Source organism: Gopherus evgoodei, chromosome 4, assembly GCF_007399415.2.
Source record: "Gopherus evgoodei ecotype Sinaloan lineage chromosome 4, rGopEvg1_v1.p, whole genome shotgun sequence".
Lineage (NCBI taxonomy): Eukaryota > Metazoa > Chordata > Testudines > Testudinidae > Gopherus > Gopherus evgoodei.
Window position 1 is genome coordinate 22101405 of NC_044325.1, and position 19958 is coordinate 22121362.

General features: G+C 41.3%; 1 protein-coding gene across 6 annotated transcripts in view; it reads right to left on the reverse strand.

Moving 5' to 3' along the window:
* The window catches only part of KLC1 (kinesin light chain 1), an 83354-nt gene that overhangs the window by 41360 nt on the left and 22036 nt on the right, over positions 1-19958 (reverse strand). For all 6 annotated transcript variants that reach the window (XM_030558659.1, XM_030558660.1, XM_030558661.1 and 3 more), the window contains exons 2-4: positions 11818-12079; positions 5763-5993; positions 4074-4152 (exon numbers count right to left, since the gene is read on the reverse strand). In XM_030558659.1, the coding sequence (XP_030414519.1) occupies positions 4074-4152; positions 5763-5993; positions 11818-12078 (571 nt within the window). In that variant the 5' untranslated portion in view covers position 12079. The remainder of the gene's footprint in view (positions 1-4073; positions 4153-5762; positions 5994-11817; positions 12080-19958) is intronic.

Genomic DNA, 19958 nt, shown 5'->3' on the forward strand with positions numbered 1-19958 from the left:
TCTCTCTTCTCCTCCCACCATCACAAATCCAAACCACACATCCTCTGCTGCCACCTCCTGATCTCTGGTGACCTGTGTCCCAACCCTGGCATTCCCTTCCTCATCAACCTCTTCAACACCCACACCGGTCCCCCCACCAGCTCCACCCATTCTGTCATCATTCCTAACCATACACCTCTCCTGCTCCATTTACCCCACCTCCTCCCCTCCTCTGTGTGTCTTTGGAACACCCATTGCATCTCTGAAAAGATCTCAGTCATCCACTACCACTTCATATCTTGCTCCTGCTAGCTCCTGGTTCTCAGAGACCTGGATCCCTACACTGATTCTGTAGTTGCCCTCTCTTAGATTGGCTTCTCCTTCCCCCACAATCCTCTCCCTGCCTTGGATCCAACCCTGGTGGATGTGTGGCTTCCCCTCTCCCAGTTCTGCCACTTCCAACCCCCTTCCACAGCCCTCTTCCACTCTGTCTTTTGAGCAACACAGCATCCCAATCCTTTCTCCTCTCATCTACCAAACTCCTCCCCATCAGACTTCCTCTCCGATTTTGAATCCTGACTCTCTCTCTTCTTATACTCTCACTCATTCTTGGTGACTTCATCTTCCATGTTAATGACTCATCTGATCCTGTAGCTATGCATTTCCTCACCCTCTCCTCTTCATTTGACCTGAAGCTCTGGTTCAACTTTCCCACTCACCAAATGGCCATTCAATTGACTTGGTCTTCACCAAATACTCTGCTCTCACTGATCCTACGTTGTTGATGTCTCTCCTGAGACCACCACCTGATCTCTTTTTGCATCACTCATTAGTCCCCTTCCTAATACCGTCACTTGGTTTTTCTTTGCCTTCCAGTCCATCAGCATTGACGAACTGTCATCTGCTCTCAGCCTTCTCCTCCCTGCCCCCTCCCCCTTTCTTCCATTTATATGATTGATTATCTCCATGCTTCGCTCTCCTCCACCCTTACTTCTTTTGCCCCTTTCTTCCATGACAAGGCTCCCCCCGCTAATCCCCAGCCCTGGTTCACCCCCAACATGCACTTCCTCTGCTCCTGCTCTCACGTTGCAGATCTTCTCTGGTAGAAATTCCATGACCAGGCTGACTTCCCCCACTACAAATTTGTTCTCTCCTCCATCAGTTCTGATATCATCCTAGTTAAACAACTCTACTTCTTCAACGTAAGTGAATCCCATGCCACAATCCTAGCCAACTTTTTGCCACCTCTGACTCACTCCTCAAATCCTACTCTTCTCTCTCAGCACAGGATCTTGCCAATGTCTTCCACAAGATAACTGACAAACTACAACATGACCTTCCCTATCCTCCTCCTACAACTCTTACCTCCTTCTCTCCTGTCACAGATGAAGAAGTTTCTCATCTAACTCCTCCGCTTGCTCTAGAAACACCATCCCATCTCCTGAAATCCCTTGCATCCACTCATCCCTTCCCTTACTCTTTATTAAGCCTCTTGCTCTTTCCCCTCACAATGCAAACATATGTTAGTCTCCCCTACCTTTAAAAAACCCAACCTTCACCTCACTTGCCTCTCCAATTACCACCCCCATCTCCTTTTCAGCTCTAAGCTCATTGAGCATGCTGTTTACAATTGCTGCCTGGAGTTCCACTCCTCTAATTCCACCCTAGAGTCTCTCCAATGCAGCTTCCACAGCTTATACTCAACTGAAACTGCTCTTGCCAAAGCGTCTTACGACCTCTTCCTAGCCAAAGCTCTGAACGGGTACTCCATTCTCAACCTCCTTGATGTATCAGTTGCCTTTTACCATCAACCATGCTTCTCCTTGGCTTCTGTAACTCTAGCCTCTCCTGGTTCTTTCTCCTACCTCTGACTGCTCCTTCAGAGGATCCTCCTCATCCCCAGCCTCCAACTTTCTATGGGAATTCCACAGTGTTTTGTCCTGGTCCCCCCTCTTCTTCCTCTCACCTTATATCTGGGCAATCTCATCTACAAACAAATTCAACTACATCTCTATGCTGATGTCTCAAAGAGCTACCTCTCTACTACAGATCTGCCTCGTTCTGTCCAAACTAAAATGTCAGCCTCTCTCTCCAATATCGGCTCATGGACATCCAGTTGTCATCTCAATCTAAATATGGCTAAAACAGAGTTCCCCCACTATGTATACCACCACCATCCCGCCTGTCACTCAAGCCTGTAACACAGGCATTATCTTTGACTCAGATATTTCTAGATCCTCAAATCCAGATTATGTCTAAATCTCACTGTTTCTTTCTGCATAACATCTCTAATATATAGCCTTTCTATCCATCCACACAGCTAACACTCTCATCATGGCTCTCATCTTATGCCTTTACCACCACACATTCTTTTCTTTGGCTTTGACAATGCAGTCTTGCCCTACTCATATCCATTCAGAACACTGCTGCAAAGACAGAAGAGGGCATCAGAGAAACATTTTTATCTTCATTAGAACATAATTTACAGCATACAATAAATCCTAAAAGCTGCAGTTGCTTTTTTGTTTTCTATGGGTACATACATACTACCTGCCAGATCAGAGGGTAGTGTTCGATGTATAGGGGACTGATTTATCGTGTCTCATCTGGACACGATAAATCGATCCGCTAATCGACGCCTGTGCTCCATCTCAGCAGGAGGAGTAAGCAGAGTCAACGGGGGAGTCGTGGCAGTCAACTCGTTGCCGTGAGGACAGCCAGGTAAGTTGAACTAAGATACTTCGACTTCAGCTACTGGAATAGTGTAGCTGAAGTTGTGTATCTTAGTTCGAACCCCTCCGCTAGAGTAGCCCAGACTTTTGTTTTCCTAAACTCTCACTCTGATCACATTACCCGTCTCTTTGCATCCACTAGCTCCAACTTCCTTTTTGGATCAAACTACTTGTCTTCACTTTCAAGGCCCTTTAAGACCCATCATCTATCATTTATTACCTAGAGGTCGACTAAGATGCCTATCGGACCTTTGATGACAGTTCCATTGCACACTTGCTGAATTTTCAAACAAGCTCCATCATGCTTTCTCCCATGCTGACTTGTAGACTTAGGAGAGGCTTCTGGTAATTATCTGCAAAGCTACCTCCTTATACTCCTTAAAACTCTCCTTTTCTTTGATGCCTAGAAAAAAATTGCCAATGGTTAAGGCCACTGGTGTGTGGACACCACAGGCTGACCAATATTGTCCTGTTTCCTTATCCTATCCCAATGGTCTGTCTGTATCCATCTGTTGTTTCCTGTCTCATACTTAAAACTGTAATCTCTATGGGGGCAGGAACAATCTTTTTATTGTTCTATGTTCATAAAGCACATCGCAAAATGGAGTCCTGGTCCATAAGTGGGGCTCCTACCTGTTATGGTAACATAAATAATGATAAAGGTGTAACTCAGGTATACCTCATCCAACTCATCAACCCTTCAACCTTGAGAGGATAACAACATCTCTGGAGTAGTATTAATTGCAAAAAAATTGTGTCCTTTATGAGTGACAAAAATAGAACTGACGAGGCCTCATATGGAAATCTGCCCAGGGAAGTTAACCATACAGGTCACCATAGAACCCAATACCTGGACAGACTACCAAGTCTCAAGGTTGACTGAAACAAGTCCTGACACTGGGATCTAAAACTTCTCTGTCTAAGTTAGCAAGCTACTACCTAAATTTTGTATGGAAATTAGCTCCTAATGAGGTCAGGGGTAGCTAGCAAGCTTTTTTTTTTTTTTTTTTTTTTTTAAAACCATCTGAGACTAGCCCAATCTTTTTATATAGTGGGAATAACATCCTCATAAATCAGCTTTCCTAACTTCCACCCTTTGGAAGGGATGAACATAGTCAATGCTGGAGTAAGAAATTACAGAAAAGTGCATCAGGGAAAGATTTTTATCTTCATTATATCATAATTTACTGCATACAATAAATCCTAAAAGCTGAAATTGCCCTTGTTGTCTATGCCGCACAATGTCTGGACCAGAGCACTCTAGGAATTAATGATTGATTATTTCAATCATTAATTGAAGATAAAACCAAGCTTCTATTCAGCAGAAATACATTGTAATTATATAATCTGAAGTTCACTTACTTCCTTGCCCTGGGTCATCTTCATCATTGGGGAAAAGGTCATCCAGAGGTTCTTTGGTAGAATCTGTGTCTTTGTCTTCCTATACAAACCCCAGTCCCAAGCAAAGCGTTACATTATTAAATCTAAAATCACTTAAAACATTAATATACAAACATATATAAAATCTATGATTAAACAACATTAAAGATATGCATAGTCTTGCCCAGCCTCACATACGACATCCTCTATCTCAATGCATATGCACAAAACAACTGAATTAAATTTGCACTGGCAATCTTATTTCAGAGGTTTTTAACTCAGTCACATCTCTGTGGATTTTTGTGAGGACAGGAAAAGGGGTACTAATGACCTCACACTATGTGTCTGCCAAATTTGAAAGGTTTTTTTGCTTCAAAGCATGGAGGTGCTAGGATATTTATCTTGTCTAAAGACCAGGGGGCTTTGGAGTGGAGCCTGGAGCTGGAGCACGGAGCAGATGGAGCTGCAGGTTTTTGCCTGGTGCTGGAGCGGAGCCGGAACACAGCTCTATAGCCCTGCTAAAGACTATAGTTCCTTGTTTAGCCTATTAAATTATTTAGGTACTGTTCCATATTCTTAAGAACATAATTATGTACCAAGACTAAAAAAAAAAATAAAAGGCCAGTGCAGGCTATTTAAGTTTTAGCTTTTTTAGATTTTCTTGCATTGCATGCAGCTGACTACCTGATTAAAACAATTCACTGTATTCACACTGTGCTAGAAATGGTTTGTCTAGCAGTTGCTTAATATGTCTAAACACATGAATTTTGCCACCTCTACGCCGTTTCAATAATAGGTCAGAAGAAAATAAAACAATTAATTGAAACAGACATAGACACCATCTGGAATGTAACAATTTACAAGATGAGATCTATTTCTGTGATAATGCCTATAAATCAACCAATGATGGCTTGAGGGGCAGATAGGTTACCAAGCACTTACTTTATTTAAAATTATGAAAAATCACTTTTGCAAGGGTATACATATGTATATTAAAACTCTACATATTTGCTTGCACTCCTGTTTTCCCCAATCCTTCATATGTCACTTCCCTTCTTAAACTGTAAAGTGTAGGGACTGTGTCTGTGTTTTCATAATGCCTAATACTATGGGGCCCCTTTCCTGACTAGAGCCTCCAGTGCTAATATTAAATAATAAAAATTAGGGAGACCACTATCTAGGTCAAAATCATTTTCTAGACTGCTCCAAATAATGCAATTTCCTTTTATATCCGTAATTTACGCATCTTATCCTCAATTCTTATTTTATTGTGGAGTTTAAAAACAGACATTATATGGCTTTCTGAAGATAATTTTCGAAGTAAAATTTTTAGCAAGTGTGTTGCTAGGTATAAGTGTTTTACTATATGCTGGACTTTTACCCTCTCAAGTCTACAGTGTAGTTACTCCATCATCTGTAAAATATAGGTCTTCCTGAAATAAAGATTCTTGGAAGCAGTTCTCTATTGCGTGACTGTATAAACTACATAAGATTAGGACAATATAAACATATGAAGAAATTAATCTCCTAATGTGCCTGTCTATAAACAGAATTAAAATCTATATATGAAATGCCTGTTTCAACTGTTAAAAATTCATATCTGGGAATAAAAAGCTCCTTAGCAGTTTACTAACAAAAAGAAACAATGCTTTTGAATGCACATCTACTTACTGACGGAGAAATATCATCATCATATTTTTTTAACTGATTCATGAATTCCAAGTGTTTCTTTTCTTCTTCCAGCTGAGCCACAGACTGTTCACTCTTCTGCAATTTCTGTTGAGTACTGGCTAGTTCATCACGCAACCACTGATTTTCCTGGCATAGCCGGCGAACCTGAGCACGCAATTTCTGCTTCTCTGATTCCACTGCATTTAAGTGATTTGATAAGGCCATCATTACCTAAAAAGCACGAAAGATTACAAGACATTCTTCCTGTACAATGCATTCTTTTAGTATTAACATATACAGCTTTTCATGCACAGATACCATTGCAGTTGTGAAATCTGAATATTTGTCTGGCCCCTTTCATAATTTCCATTTGGTTGCTGATTTCTCTCTATTTCTGGTATCAGAGGAGTAGCCTTGTTAGTCTGGATCTGCAAAAGCAGCAAAGAGCTCTGTGGCACCTTATAGACTAACAGACGTATTGGAGCATGAGCTTTCGTGGGTGAATACCCACTTCGTTGAGTGCATGACTACATGCATCCGACGAAGTGGGTATTCACCCACAAAAGCTCATGCTCCAATACGTCTGTTAGTCTATAAGGTGCCACAGGACTCTTTGCTGCTCTCTATTTCTGCCATATTTGCTATCCGTTCAGCTGAGACTAATCTGAAGAAATTCTTACTCCTATGCTGTGCTGTGATTGCTTTTACTAATGATATAACATACAGTAGCTTATATAAGTTTGCTACCTTCACTGCTGTTTATAGTAATGTACTTTGATAGCTGGGAATGACCTCTCCACATGTACAGTAATAAAGGCTGTTTTCTGTCTTGTCAGAAATGGTGTGTGGCCCCTTTAAGGGCTACACAGCCACAAAATTACTTGTTATGGCATGTTCATACCAGGTCAGCATGCGGACACTGAAGCATCTCCACCAGATGACCAAAAGAGAAGGGGACAATTTATGTCCACCCTGGTGCAGAAAAAACACTCTTTTACCCAAACAAGGCAGAACAGCACACACCCTGCCACCCTTGGAAGTAGTTAAAATACACCTCTACCCTGATATAATGCGACCCAATAGAACACAAATTTGGATATACACGGTAAAGCAGTGCTGGGGGGAGGGGGAAGGGGAAGGCCGCGCGCTCCAGCGGATCAAAGCAAGTTCGATAGAACGGGTTTCACCTATAACGCGGTAAGATTTTTTGGCTCCCGAGGAGAAGCGTTATATTGGGGTAGAAGTGTACCAGGTTTTGATATGGTTAAGGCTATGTTTTAGTCATGGGTATTTTTAATAAAAGTCATGGACTGGTCATGGGCAGTAAACAAAAATTCACAGTCCAAACTGGGGGTGGGGGAGATGTCAGCCCGGGTGCTCGAGGGGCGGCCGGGGGGGGGGGGGGTTCCCTACCTGGCTCTGTGCCCTTCTCACCCCGGAAGCAGCTACTACTTCCCCCCACCCCGGCTCCTAGGCAGCATGCAGAGCTGCCTGGCCATGTCTCCAGCCAGGAGCTGAGGGAGAGGCATGTCACCAGTTTCAGGGAGTCCCCCAAGGTAAGCACCACTCAGAGCCTTCACCCCATCCCATGCCCCAACCTCCTGCCCCCTCACATATCCAAACTCCTGCTGCTGGGTGGGTGTGCGAGTGCATCTGCTCAGGTGTCCTCCGGGCAGGCGTGGTCACGGAAAGTCACGGAATCCGTGACATACTAGCTGCCTTAGTCAAGATCCACTGTGGCCATTATACTAATTGCTCCTTTCTTGGTGAAGGGAAAAATTCTTTCCCATTCTTCTAACCCCTCACCAGACTGGCCAACATAAGGTGTGGGAGGGGGGGTTTCCCACATTCTCCACAATGGGTTGGGAGCTTAGTTGGGGCAAAATCCATGGAATGGAGATTAGGCTACCGTGTTGCATCTTATTATGTAAGCTTGGGGTGGATACCCAGTGCAGTTACTCTGTAAGGCAGGGATAAGGTGATCAGGGAGTTTCAGGGCTCCTCTGACAGGTACAGCAGAGAATCAACCTCTCTGCTCCTGAATAGCCCCCTTAACTCTCATTTGAGGGGGTGATGGTGAGGTCCTAGCAGCAGGTTGGCTGTGTACCAGAATAGGTAAAAAAGGAGGGCTGACAGCAGCCTCCTGCATATATGTAAATGATTATGGAATTACCTGTACTGCAGTTTTTTCTGCCAGGATTCCCAATTACGAATAAAGTTGTGGCCTAATTAAATCACATCAAGTCTCCTATCCTTCTGGCATAGCTGGACAAAGGTCACACAGAACCTAACATATATGCAAAAACCTATGTAAATGCAACTGAAGGTTGCAAACTGGAACATGAAATGCGAACATTAAATCCTAATTGATTATGTTATTCAGCCTCCATGAAAAATTCACATTCTGCAGAATGTAAGCTTCCATTTTAATATATGTGTTAAGTTTCTAGGCCTTATGGTTGCAAAGAAATGTAACCCAAAATAGAGCAGTAGCTGAGCACCTATTTCAAACTGTCTAAGATGGTAGGTTTATGAACTGCCCATATTCATCTCAATAGGGTATTAATTCTCCAGCCCAATAATGCTTCAAGGGGAAATAATTATAGGATTCAAATAATCTAAGGTGTGCAATTGTACACCTGACCTGCACATACAATTGTGTACAATTACAACTGTTCATTCAAGACAGGTAATTGCACACACATACACGCAACAAAGGACAAAGAGCAGTGGCTATCTAAAAAAGTTCTGTATTGTTTTTTCTCATTAATTATGCTAAATACAAACGTTACTCCTGGGGAAATTCTGCGCCACTGCACATGCGTAGAATTCATGTCCCCCGCAATTTCTTTGCATCCCCACAGAAATATGACTTTTAACAGGGAAGCAAAGGGAAGCCACAAGAGCAGTCATGCGACCCTCACCAGCAGCATGTTTTGGGTGCCCAGGGCAGCCAGCAGAGGGGTAAATTGTTGTGGGGCAGGAGGCAAGACTGGGGAAGATCCAGCTGGTGGCTCTTACCCTGAGCCAGGCTCAGATGCTAGTCCCGGCTGGGCAAACAGGACTTCCTCTTTCCCTGCACAGCATTCGGGGCTGAGTCAGACCCACCCCAGATTTCTCCCCAGGCTACAAGATATTCTGCAAACTACCCCGTCACCCACTTCTTAAAACCATCACTCCTCAGCTGCAGAGGAAGGGATCACTGTGTGGAGAGCAGCTTCCTCATCCGCCCAACCCCTGTGCATCCACACCCCCTCATGCCCAGAACCTCCCAACAAGCCTCACTCCCCTCGTGCACTCTGAACTCTCCCTCTCCCACCAATGAGCCCCACTCCCTCTGCACGACCAGCCTGATGAGCCACCCACACTCGGATCTCCCACCCCACCGAGCCCCACTCCCCCAGCCTCTGGACCCCCCTGCCAAACCCCCATACCAAATTATATCCCTCCCACACCCCTGCTGAGTCCCAGCCACTTTCACCTAGACCCCTCCTGCAGAGTCCTATTACCATTGTACCCAGAACCCCGAAACAAGCCCCTGTGCATCCAGATCTCCCCCACATCCAGATTCCCCACTGAGCCATTCACAGAACCTCTCAACCAACACCTGGATTTCCCTCACCCACACTAAGCCCCGCCACACTTGGATCCTGCTGGGCTGAGCCTGCCTGCTCACACCTGGTGCACCTGACATGGAGGGGCAGGTCTCTGGGGTGTTTTGGGGGCAGGTCCAGTCCTTGTGCTCTGTCAGGGTTGGGTGCAGCCTCACCGCTTAGTCCATGTCCCAGGGCATGGGGAGGAACTGCAGAGTGATCTCCCACTTCTGTGCAGCCAGTTGCCTGTGCTCCCCAGTTCCATGCTGGAGCCTCCATATTTATTTGACAAATAAAATTCAATTTTAATTTGTTTGGTGCAGAATTCCCTCAGGAATAAAAAGTAATTTTACTAACTACTATGTAAGGGACCATAGTCTACCCTCATTGTTTGTGCAAATCTCCCACCGACAGCAGTGTGAAAACTGGTATGGACCACAAGCAGCCTACGGCCTTCACTTTTGTAAGCCTGGCTTACATATAATTAAAGAGATAATTTGGCTGTACATAAAGAAGGGGTTTGCCACCCTGATTTATGTTCTCACCTTCCTTGATTTCATAAAAAGGTTTCTCTTAAAGTTAGCTTTGAGTATCTCAGAACCTGAATATTTTTATATGCAAGATTCATGTTAACTAAAATTTAATTTTTTCAGAAGATAGTATCATTCTTTAAAGGATACCTTTAGGGTAAATGTATTCATATGATGAATAAACTTTCAGGAACAACTATCAATTTCAGGCTCATATTTATATTTACACATACAAATCCATCTATATAGAAGATCAAATTTTCAGCAGGCCTTTTCAAACTTACCTGTATATTACACATGCAAAAAATTGCTAAGTAATTAGCTCATCTGCACATAACCAGGCGTACAGCAAAATTTCAAGTATATTTGGGAAAGCCAGGCAAAAATGTTGCCCAGTTTATTCACTATGCCTGTAGCTATCAGATTTATAACATACTACAATGAATTGAAGTTTTCTGTAAACTTACTCTCTTGAGAAAGTTTAGTGAAGGTGGAAAAGTGAAAGAAGAAATTAGATTACTCCTTTAGCAAAATGAATATTATCTTCAGAGGAAAAAAATCTGTGCGCCACACAAATATTAATGTATTTACACACACACACACACACACACACGTTTCCCTATCTCACAGCAGTGGACTGTTATCCTCATTTTACATATTGGGAATTGAACTGCAAAGATATTCAAAGACTTGTTCAAGGGCACATAGGAAGACTGTGACAGAGTCAGGAATTGATTCTCATTTCCCGAGTCTAAATCCAGTGTTTTACGCATTTTTCCTTTTCTATTTCTTTACCTTTCTATAAGAATTTTCTACAAATACTCACGAAAGGTAACTTTAAAGACCTCACAAAATTGATATGAAAATGCCAACAGATATGTTCTTTTACAAGGGTTGGGAGGTTTTACAGTCTCCAAAGACTGGCTGTCCTACCATTTTGTTATCTCTTGCAACTTTGTATATTAAACTTGAAAAAAAGAATTCACATTAGTAAAAAAGCATTTTGAAAATAAACATTTTTAAAATAGTCTGAAGTCACAAACTAATTTGTTGCAGTTCACATGCCCATCCCTCGCAGCACTCATGCACACACAAATCAGTTTTGCAGCATCTGCCCACCTTCCCCAAAATAATATTTTTTGCAACCAAGCCATTCCATAAAAGTCAGTAGAGGGATTCTCTCTTTTAAACAAGGAATGTTCTTCTGATTCAGTACTCAATTTTTAGCCAACCCTTAAAACTAATTTTTTTTTTAATTTTACTAAAATGTTGGGTGAACATTAGAAACCCTTATGCCTTACCAGTATCAAGTACTGAAAAGATAATCCTAGGTTCAAGGGACAGAAAGGATGGTCTTAAAGTTAAAGTTATAGTCCTGGACTGGGACTCAACAATTCTATTCCCAGCTCTATATGACCTCAGGCAAGTTAGTTAATTTCTCTGTGCTTCTGTTACCCATACATAAAGTGAGGATAACATTTTCCTAACTCTCCAGAGTTGTTGTTAACATCATTAATGTTTATGATGTGCTCAGACATTACATGGCAAGTGCCACAAGAAAGCCTATATATAAAATAAAAATTCTTGTTTCACTGAAGTCAATCAAAGAACAGCTTTGTGTTACTTCAGTGGACCAGGATTTAATGCTCAATGCATAATTAGCTGCATAATGCACTAAAACTGCCACTGTCAGTCAGTCTATATAGTTATATAAACCTACTTCCCTATAAGCTATAATCAGGTTTTAAAAACTTCTGAATGCAAACGGACACTTAATTTTTAATAAGTTTTGTGTAAGTCTAAGAATTGATATCCAAGTGTTTAATTCTACACCTCTAACTAAAGCACAGTCCAAAGACATATAAGCTTGCATTTGCTTTCATTTCATAACTGCAGTCACAGCTTGAAACGATATCCCCGCATCAATTTTACCTGTGCTTCACTAAGTCCAAGTTCCAACATTTCCAGCGACTTTCGAATCATGTTTGATTTTTCTTCCACCAGATTAGTTTCATCATCTTTCTTCAAACATTTCAGCGTCTCAAGTAAGCTCTGCAAAATGGAATTGTGTTCATTCTTCAGTGCCTCTAGTCCCTGAATCACCTGCTTAGTTTTAGAAATTATTTCATCTTGAGTAAGCTTCTCCAACTTCTCTTCCTTTAGATACACCATTGTGGACATATTGTCATACATTCTGTAATGAAAAAATACAACAGTGAATAACAAATACAAAAATAAAATAATCAACAAAATCAACTGAATATTAATGTTTTAGTTTTAATAAAGCCTGCATATATGTGAATTTTAAATTTAAGTTATGCATGAATAGATGTTTATTCAAAATATATGTGTGTGTCTATGTACTGTATATAGCACACTTCATGCACTATTTCTAAATGTTGTCACTGAATATCAAAAGTTCTCAACTTTTTATCTCAGTCCGAAGTTTATATTAAGATACTTACATAAGCAAAACAACTCTCCTTTAAATCACCTGTCTCTCTCTCATGGATTCTGGGCTGCTGCAGAGCCCAAAAATGGTCCCTGACATAAGTCAGGGCAGCACAGAGGCTGCTCTATTTTACAACCACCCCTTCATTCACAGCTGTTCATGTGCTAGAGCCCATAATCCCTGTAGTGTTAAGTACAACTCCTACCAACCCCACCATTTCCTCTATGCTGCGGTTCATAAAGAGAGGCAGTATGGGGCCATATCTGTCAGCTTTATGTTGGAGGATTCTCCTCCGTCCATTGTGGCTACTTTTCAACATCATATAGAAGCTGGGATGGAGGACCAGAATCAGCCACAACTTATTTCCATAAACATACAATCAGTGAAACACAGGAAATTGCATTTGTCCATGAAGGTGAGTGACTGACACCAGAATTCTCTTTCATTACTGAGAGCAGAGAAGAAAGGAGGAAGAACACCCTCCCTCCCAGCAGCCAGGAACAGTACACTCCCTTTACATCATAAAACAAAAGCAGGACTTTAAGATTAGTCTAGGTTTATAATTCTAGTTTACTCAAAGTAGTGGTAACCTCATGGTACATATGGATCTGAAACTGTTGGCACATCTAATTGTTAGATAAAACTGTCTTTAAATTTCCTATTTAAAAAGGGCCTAACAGTTTCCATATTATGTAAGAAAGCGCTTAAATATTACAATGCTTGAAGCTGACTGTAATCACCTCTTCATTTTGTTATACTATTAGCTCATGAAATACTTTAATGCCCCAATTATTTGAAGGAATTCAGGAGTTTACTGTTGAAAGGAATTAAGAGGAACAGTGACAAGCAATATTTTACACTTTACAGAGGTAACAGAAAGGTGACAAAACGCAAAAGGGATTCATATGATGTTAAATCTTTAGATAATAAAATGAGAAGCAAAAGCACGATGTGGAATTAACAACAGAAGACATAGCATATCCTGTCATTTTTAAGAATCAGATCCTAAGCAAAACATCCTGTATACATTAATTTAGAATGAAGAGGTAACAGTAGAACAGACAAATTGTTCCTCTGCACCTAACAAAGTGGCATTTGTATGTTTAGTACTCCCTGGTACACTGACATAGTAAAAGCTAGGAGGGGAAGAATAGCAACCAATGCCATCATTCTACTTCAGAAAACCTCTGCTAATAGCTAAGAAATCCTAAGGATGACAGCTTAAATCAAACATACTTCAATACAGGGAAGGATTTTACAAAGTAGGCGGAAGTAATACATACTGTTTAAAACTAAAGTTCTCAAAATATATTGAACAAGAATTTCAAAAGTGAAAAATGACTTGGGGAACCTAACTTGAAGTATTTAAAGAGGGGCCTAGAATTCCAGAATGCTGAGTACATGCCTTCTGAACATCAGGCAAGTTTAAGATGTCACAAGTTGAGCAATCTTGGGCCATTATGTTTGAATGACTATATTGTATATTAAAATCAACACATTTAGCACTGTGTAGTAAATAAGCGTATCAATTGCTGATTAGCCAAATATTGTAGTAAGATGTTTTATTTCATGAAAAAACTGATAGACAACAAAAGAAGAGGTAAGATGTTACCTAGCAGCCTCATAGTACCATGTTTTTAAAAACCCAGCATATTCAGATATTCTATTTGTATGTCAAAATTATGTTAAACTCTTAAAACATTTGTTATTTTAAAATGAAGTGAATACTAATTTAGCATAAGATTTTAAAGAGATGCATCAGAAAGAAAAGATATGAGAAATTATGAAATGTTTTAATTTATATAAAAACTTTCCAAACAATGAAAGAGGTAATGCTGTACTGTAACCTCATAGGTACCGCATTTTTACTATCAATAAAACCAGTACCCAATTTTTCTTTTTGGCCACTCCCACCTATAATTTGACATGTTTTCTCCTCAAAATTAATTATTTCCCTGCTGAATGCAAAAACATTTAATCCTTTTTGTCAGTAAAGAAATGAAGGTAAATAGCAGTAGACATCTGGCCAGTATAGATTTTCATTTCACATTAGAGAACCTCTGAAAAGCCTGATTTTAAAAATTAAGTGTTTTTCAGACGTTTGGGTTATTTCTGAAATTTTCCAAAGCAAACTGCATACAAAAATATCCCCATATTCTGCAGAAAAAGGTGGTGAGTCTAGTATGCTCTAACAGAAACAGACACCGACAGGAAACTGACAAAATAGAATGCTTTTGCTGAGCTATACATTTTAACCATTGCAGCAAATGTTAATTGGATTCCAGATAATGAAGATAGACAGCTGAATAATCATTTGTTGATAAAAACGGTACCATATAATAAGATAATATAACAAATCTGTTATAAAGTAAGACACACTGCAAATGGTCAATCTCCTCGAATGGAATAAATAAGTGAACTAGTTTGTATAGTGTGTATCATTTAACTGGGGTTTTTCCTATGGGACACAATTTGTATGCTCAATTAAATCGGAGATGCAAAATGGATGCTGTGACTTGTTACTATGCGGAAAAGGGTAGAAACTGGCACACATTTCTGAGAGAATACATTAACGTTGTAATTAGGAGAGTCGAACCCAGCAGCAGCTGCATCTGGTCCAACAGAGCAGCTTGTAAATTGACCTACCCGGAACAGGAACCCTCAGGAGACAAGGGATGAATGTTTAGAATTAAGTTTTAAATTCAGTGCAGACAAACAAACATAGCCATGACTTGCAGACCAGACTTTGATTATCCTAAAAACATATTATTGACTTTATATTTGCTCCAATCCTGGGATCTTAAAAGGGAGGCAATCAGACTCTAAAACTGAATACTAACAAATTTAATCCAGATTCTGAGATCTATGACCTGTGAATTACCAACCCAAGGAAATGAAACTCGGAATTTTTGAAGGCAACATGACAAATCCATGATCTGGAGACAAAGCAGCAGAAATAGAGGCATTCAGAATATCTTCAATTGTGAATGTCAATATTCAGAATTCTAATGTGTCTCTACTGCCAGGAAAGGAACAGACTCCATCTCTGTGGATCTGTATAAGAGAATGGCCACTTAAATGACATTGAGGTGTACAATAACCTTGAAACTACAGTAAAGACAGGCAAATCCTGTCAGAATTAGCCAAGACAATTCAACTTGAAAAGCAAAAGTGCTTGAGAGAATGATTTATAAAATAGAGGATAAAGGAGATATATGATAACATATGGAAACTATGGATTACATTGATGGTAGTTAAGTTTAATGAATGAGTATCTGTATTATAATATATTCTGGAAGGACTACTATATAATTAAGGTTTCATCTTTAAATATGCATATTATCTTCCGGTTTGTTTTTTTTGGGTCAATTATATTGTTCTGATCTTTGGTTGGGGTTGGAGTTTAGTTAGTAAATAGGCTATGAAGATTGTGTGGGAAGGGCAAGTATTATATGTAAAGCTGTTCCCCTCCCACCCCAGCCCACCCCCAAAAAGAAGTGCCATTATCATGGAGCAATATGGCAAATTTCACTGGGCAGCATTAAATTTGAAGCAAATTTTAGTGGCCAGTTTCAGCCAAAAAATGCTTTATTAATAGGATCTAGAAAAACTCGACTGGTGTTTTTCCAGTGTTAAGTTTCCTTACACAGAGGAGACAACATTTGAAGGCAACTGCTTCTACAATGTTACATCGTCATTTTATTTGTGCAGGAAGAGATAAACAAACTGGGAAGTTATCGTTCATACAATCTGCACTGTTTGAGTGATCAAATAATTATTGTCAGACTCTGGATAAATTTAAACACTTTTCTAATTTTGAAAAGCTAACTTGACAATATATTTATGCAGATTTGGGGCTATCCCAATTCACCATTCAGGAAGTAGCCAAGATCAGAGGAGTCAAATCTACTTACACTTTGTCACTCTTGACACGTTCATTTTTATCTATATATTTTCTCTCTCTCACTAGCTAAAAAGGTTATGTTTAAAAGTTAATCAAGGGGAACACAACTATGAAGTTGAATTTAGAAATCCCCTACATCATAGACATACATATTGACAATGAATAATGTGTCCATACCACAAACAGGAAAAAGAAATTAAATTGTAAGGTTTTTACTGATAATTCTATATTCATAAAACAATCATCCAAAATATACTAATTAAATATTTGCTTGACATTTAGATTAACTGAATTAACCTGCTACTACTATATAGCAGCCCTGGTTTGTTGTATTTTTGTTCTAAGAAGTGCAGTAGGTGGGTCTAGTGCAGGGGTTCTCAAACTGTGGGTCGGGACCTTAAAGTGGGTCCCGACTCCATTTTAATGGGGTCACCAAGACTCGTGTTAGATTTGCTGGGGCCCAGGGCTGAAACCGAAGCCCAAGTCCCACCACCTAGGGCTAAAACCAAAGCCCAAGCCCCAGCTCCCACGGCCAAAGCCAGAGCCCAAGGGCTTCTGCCTGGGGAGGAGGGGGGAAGACAGCGGGCTTGGGCTTCGGTCCCCCCCCCAGGGTTGTGTAGTAATTTTTCTTGTCAGAAGGGAGTTACGTGCAATGAAGTTTGAGAACCCCTTATTTGGTGAAACAGCTGCCTGACACACTGCTGCTCAGGGAGGCTTCAGCCCTACTATTATGAAAAAGGAGAGGACAGGAGGAGACAATTAACAAGTGAACTACTACTCACAAGCACAATTAAGAGACCTGGGGGTGGGGGAAGTTTACTGTTCTTGTAGAAGTGTGCTGATATTGGAAATACAGTCTAGTGAATAAACTAGTTCCAGTCTATGTTGTGCTAGAAGACTGCAAGAACTCTTTATCACCCATAATGCAAAACTTCTGATTGCCATTCTATAATAATTTTATAGCCCCACTCCAGACCCTTATAAAAAGGGTCAAATAACCTTGATACATTGGATATAAATAAATTAGAGGAATAGGCAATGATTTGAACGAGGATAGCTCTATGTCTGCACCAGATATAAAAGGTACTGAATCTTTTATGAGATATATAAATATTCACTAACATTCTAAACAGCTGTCTCAAAGAATAACTTCTCTGGATGCTGAGGCAAGAAGATTTATCATCTCTTAGCTCAATCACAAGGTTTCAGAGACACTACAATGCACAATTAGTCAAATCAAAACAATGTAATTTTGATTGTCTGCATTTAAGGGAAAAAATATGCATTCTGAACTGCACTAAACTTTATTCAAGAGATTCCAGTTTGTGCTTTAAATCTGAAATGTACATATATTAAACTGACAAACAAATGTTAGTTTATCCCCTAAAATGTGAACACTACCACTTAAAGAAGACTTGCAAAGATGCACACACAAGATGTTTTTAATCTTTTGTTTTTTAAAAACTATAAAAGTCAACCCCTTTAGATCACCTGTAAGAAAAAGACAGTTAATGTAAAATTTCACACCCAGACCCACACACTTAATTGTAATATGCACACAGATTCTCAATAAAAGAACAGTTATAGCTACACTCTGTTTCTGTAAGGCTGAAACGCATCTGTCAAAATGAATCTTTGCCATGTATAGCAATTACTATTAATTACACAACAAATTCTGTTTTGTTCACTTTGAAAACTCCCATAGCAATTTTATCCAAGTAAAAACTGCAGGATTTAGTACATGGGCCCTACTCGCAGAAGAGAAACAATTTTTAAAAGTTCTAGATCAGGGTTTCTCAAACAGGGGTCACCGCTTGTGTAGGGAAAGCCCCTAGCAGGCCGGGTCGGTGTGTTTGCCTGCCTCGTCTGCAGGTCCGGCCGATCGAGGCTCCTACTGGCCACGGATCACTGCTCCAGGCCAATGGGAGCTGCAGGAAGCAGCACAGGCCAAGGGACTTACTGGCCACCACTTCCAGCAACTCCCATTGGCCTGGAACAGCGATTCGTGGCCAGTGGGAGCCGCGATCGGCTGGACCGGTGGACGGGGCAGGTAAACACACCGGCCCAGCCTGCCAGGGGCTTTCCCTACACAAGCGGCGACCCCTGTTTGAGAAACCCTGTTCTAGATTTTGAAAGTCAAAGAGAGTTGGGTACCTCATCTCCACCTTACGCACTTTAGAAAAGCCCATGTTTTATGCTTATTACTACTATGAAAAGATTATGTAAAATGAGAGGTTTAAATTAAGTTAAATTAGATATTTTCATGTATTTAATGCTTTGGAATTTCTCATTCTAGTATATTCTGAAAAAGTTCAGTAAATATGCGAAATGTTTTGTCAAGTCAAATCATCAGTGAACCTTTTTCTGAATAGCTTATCTATTGCATGTACATTTGAACATTAGAAAATAAGGCCTCACATAGTTAACAATAAAATCATAGCTGTTATAAGGTTTAGTCAAGTTGTATGTTTTGAGATGACCAACTACAAGCACTATTGGATATATGCGAGAGAGAGAGAACACGAACACATACATATATACACACTGTTACTCCTGGGGGAATTCTGTTCCACTATGCATGCATAGAATTAGTGTCCCTTGCACATTTCTCTGCTTCCCTGCACAGAAATGACTTTCTGATGGGAAGCAAAGAGAAGCCACAAGAGCAGTCATACGACCTTCCCCAGCAGTACGTTTTGGGTGCCCAGGGCAGCCGGCAGAGAGGTAAATCACTGTGGGGCAAGGGGAAGGACTGGGGAAGACTCAGCTGGTAGCTCCTACCCAGCACCAGGCTCAGCTGCTAGTCCCAGCTAGGCTAGAGAGGAGGGGACTTCCCTCTTCCCCTGCACAGCAACCAGGGCCGTGTCAGACCCATCCCCCCAGATTTCTCCCCTGGTTGTACGAAGCTCTGCAAACTCCCCCCACCACCACATACACACACTTCCTGCCTCCATTGCTCCTCAGCTGCAGGGGGAAGAATCATTGTACTCCCTTATCCACCCAACCCCCGTGCATCCAGACCTTATACTCAAACCCACTCGATGAGCCTCGCATACACACACACACACCCCTCGGCACCAGAACGCCCCCCTCCCACACCCGACGAGCCCCACTCCCCCTGAGCCTGAACTACCCCAACAAGCCACCTGTACCTGGATCCCCACCCTACTGAGCCCCACTCCTCCAGCATCTGGACCCCCTCGCCAAGCTCTATCCCCCACACACCCAGACTCCCCCCATTGAGTTCCAACCACCTTCACCCCCCTGCAGAGGTATTACCATTGCACTCATAACCCCCCCAACAAGCCCCCATACATCCAGATCCCCCCACCGAGCCACCTGCACTCAGACTGCCCCACACAGTAGCCTCTCAACCCACACCTGGATCCCCCCACACTAAGCCCCTCCACACTTGGATCCTGCTTGGCTGAGCCTGCCTGCCCACACCTGGTGCACCGGACACGGAGGGGCAGGGCCCTGGGGTGCCCTGCCCTTGTGCTGTGTCAGGTTTGGGTACAGCCTCATCGCTGAGTCTGTGTCCCCAGAGAGAGCTGCACAGTGATTGCCCACCTTGGTGCAGCCAGTGGCCTATGCTCCCCAATGCCATGCTGCAGCCTCCACATTTATCTGACAAATAAAATTTGCAAATTTTAAAATATCATGTGCAGAATTTTTAATTTTGGGGCACAGAATTCCCTCGGGAGTAATATACATACA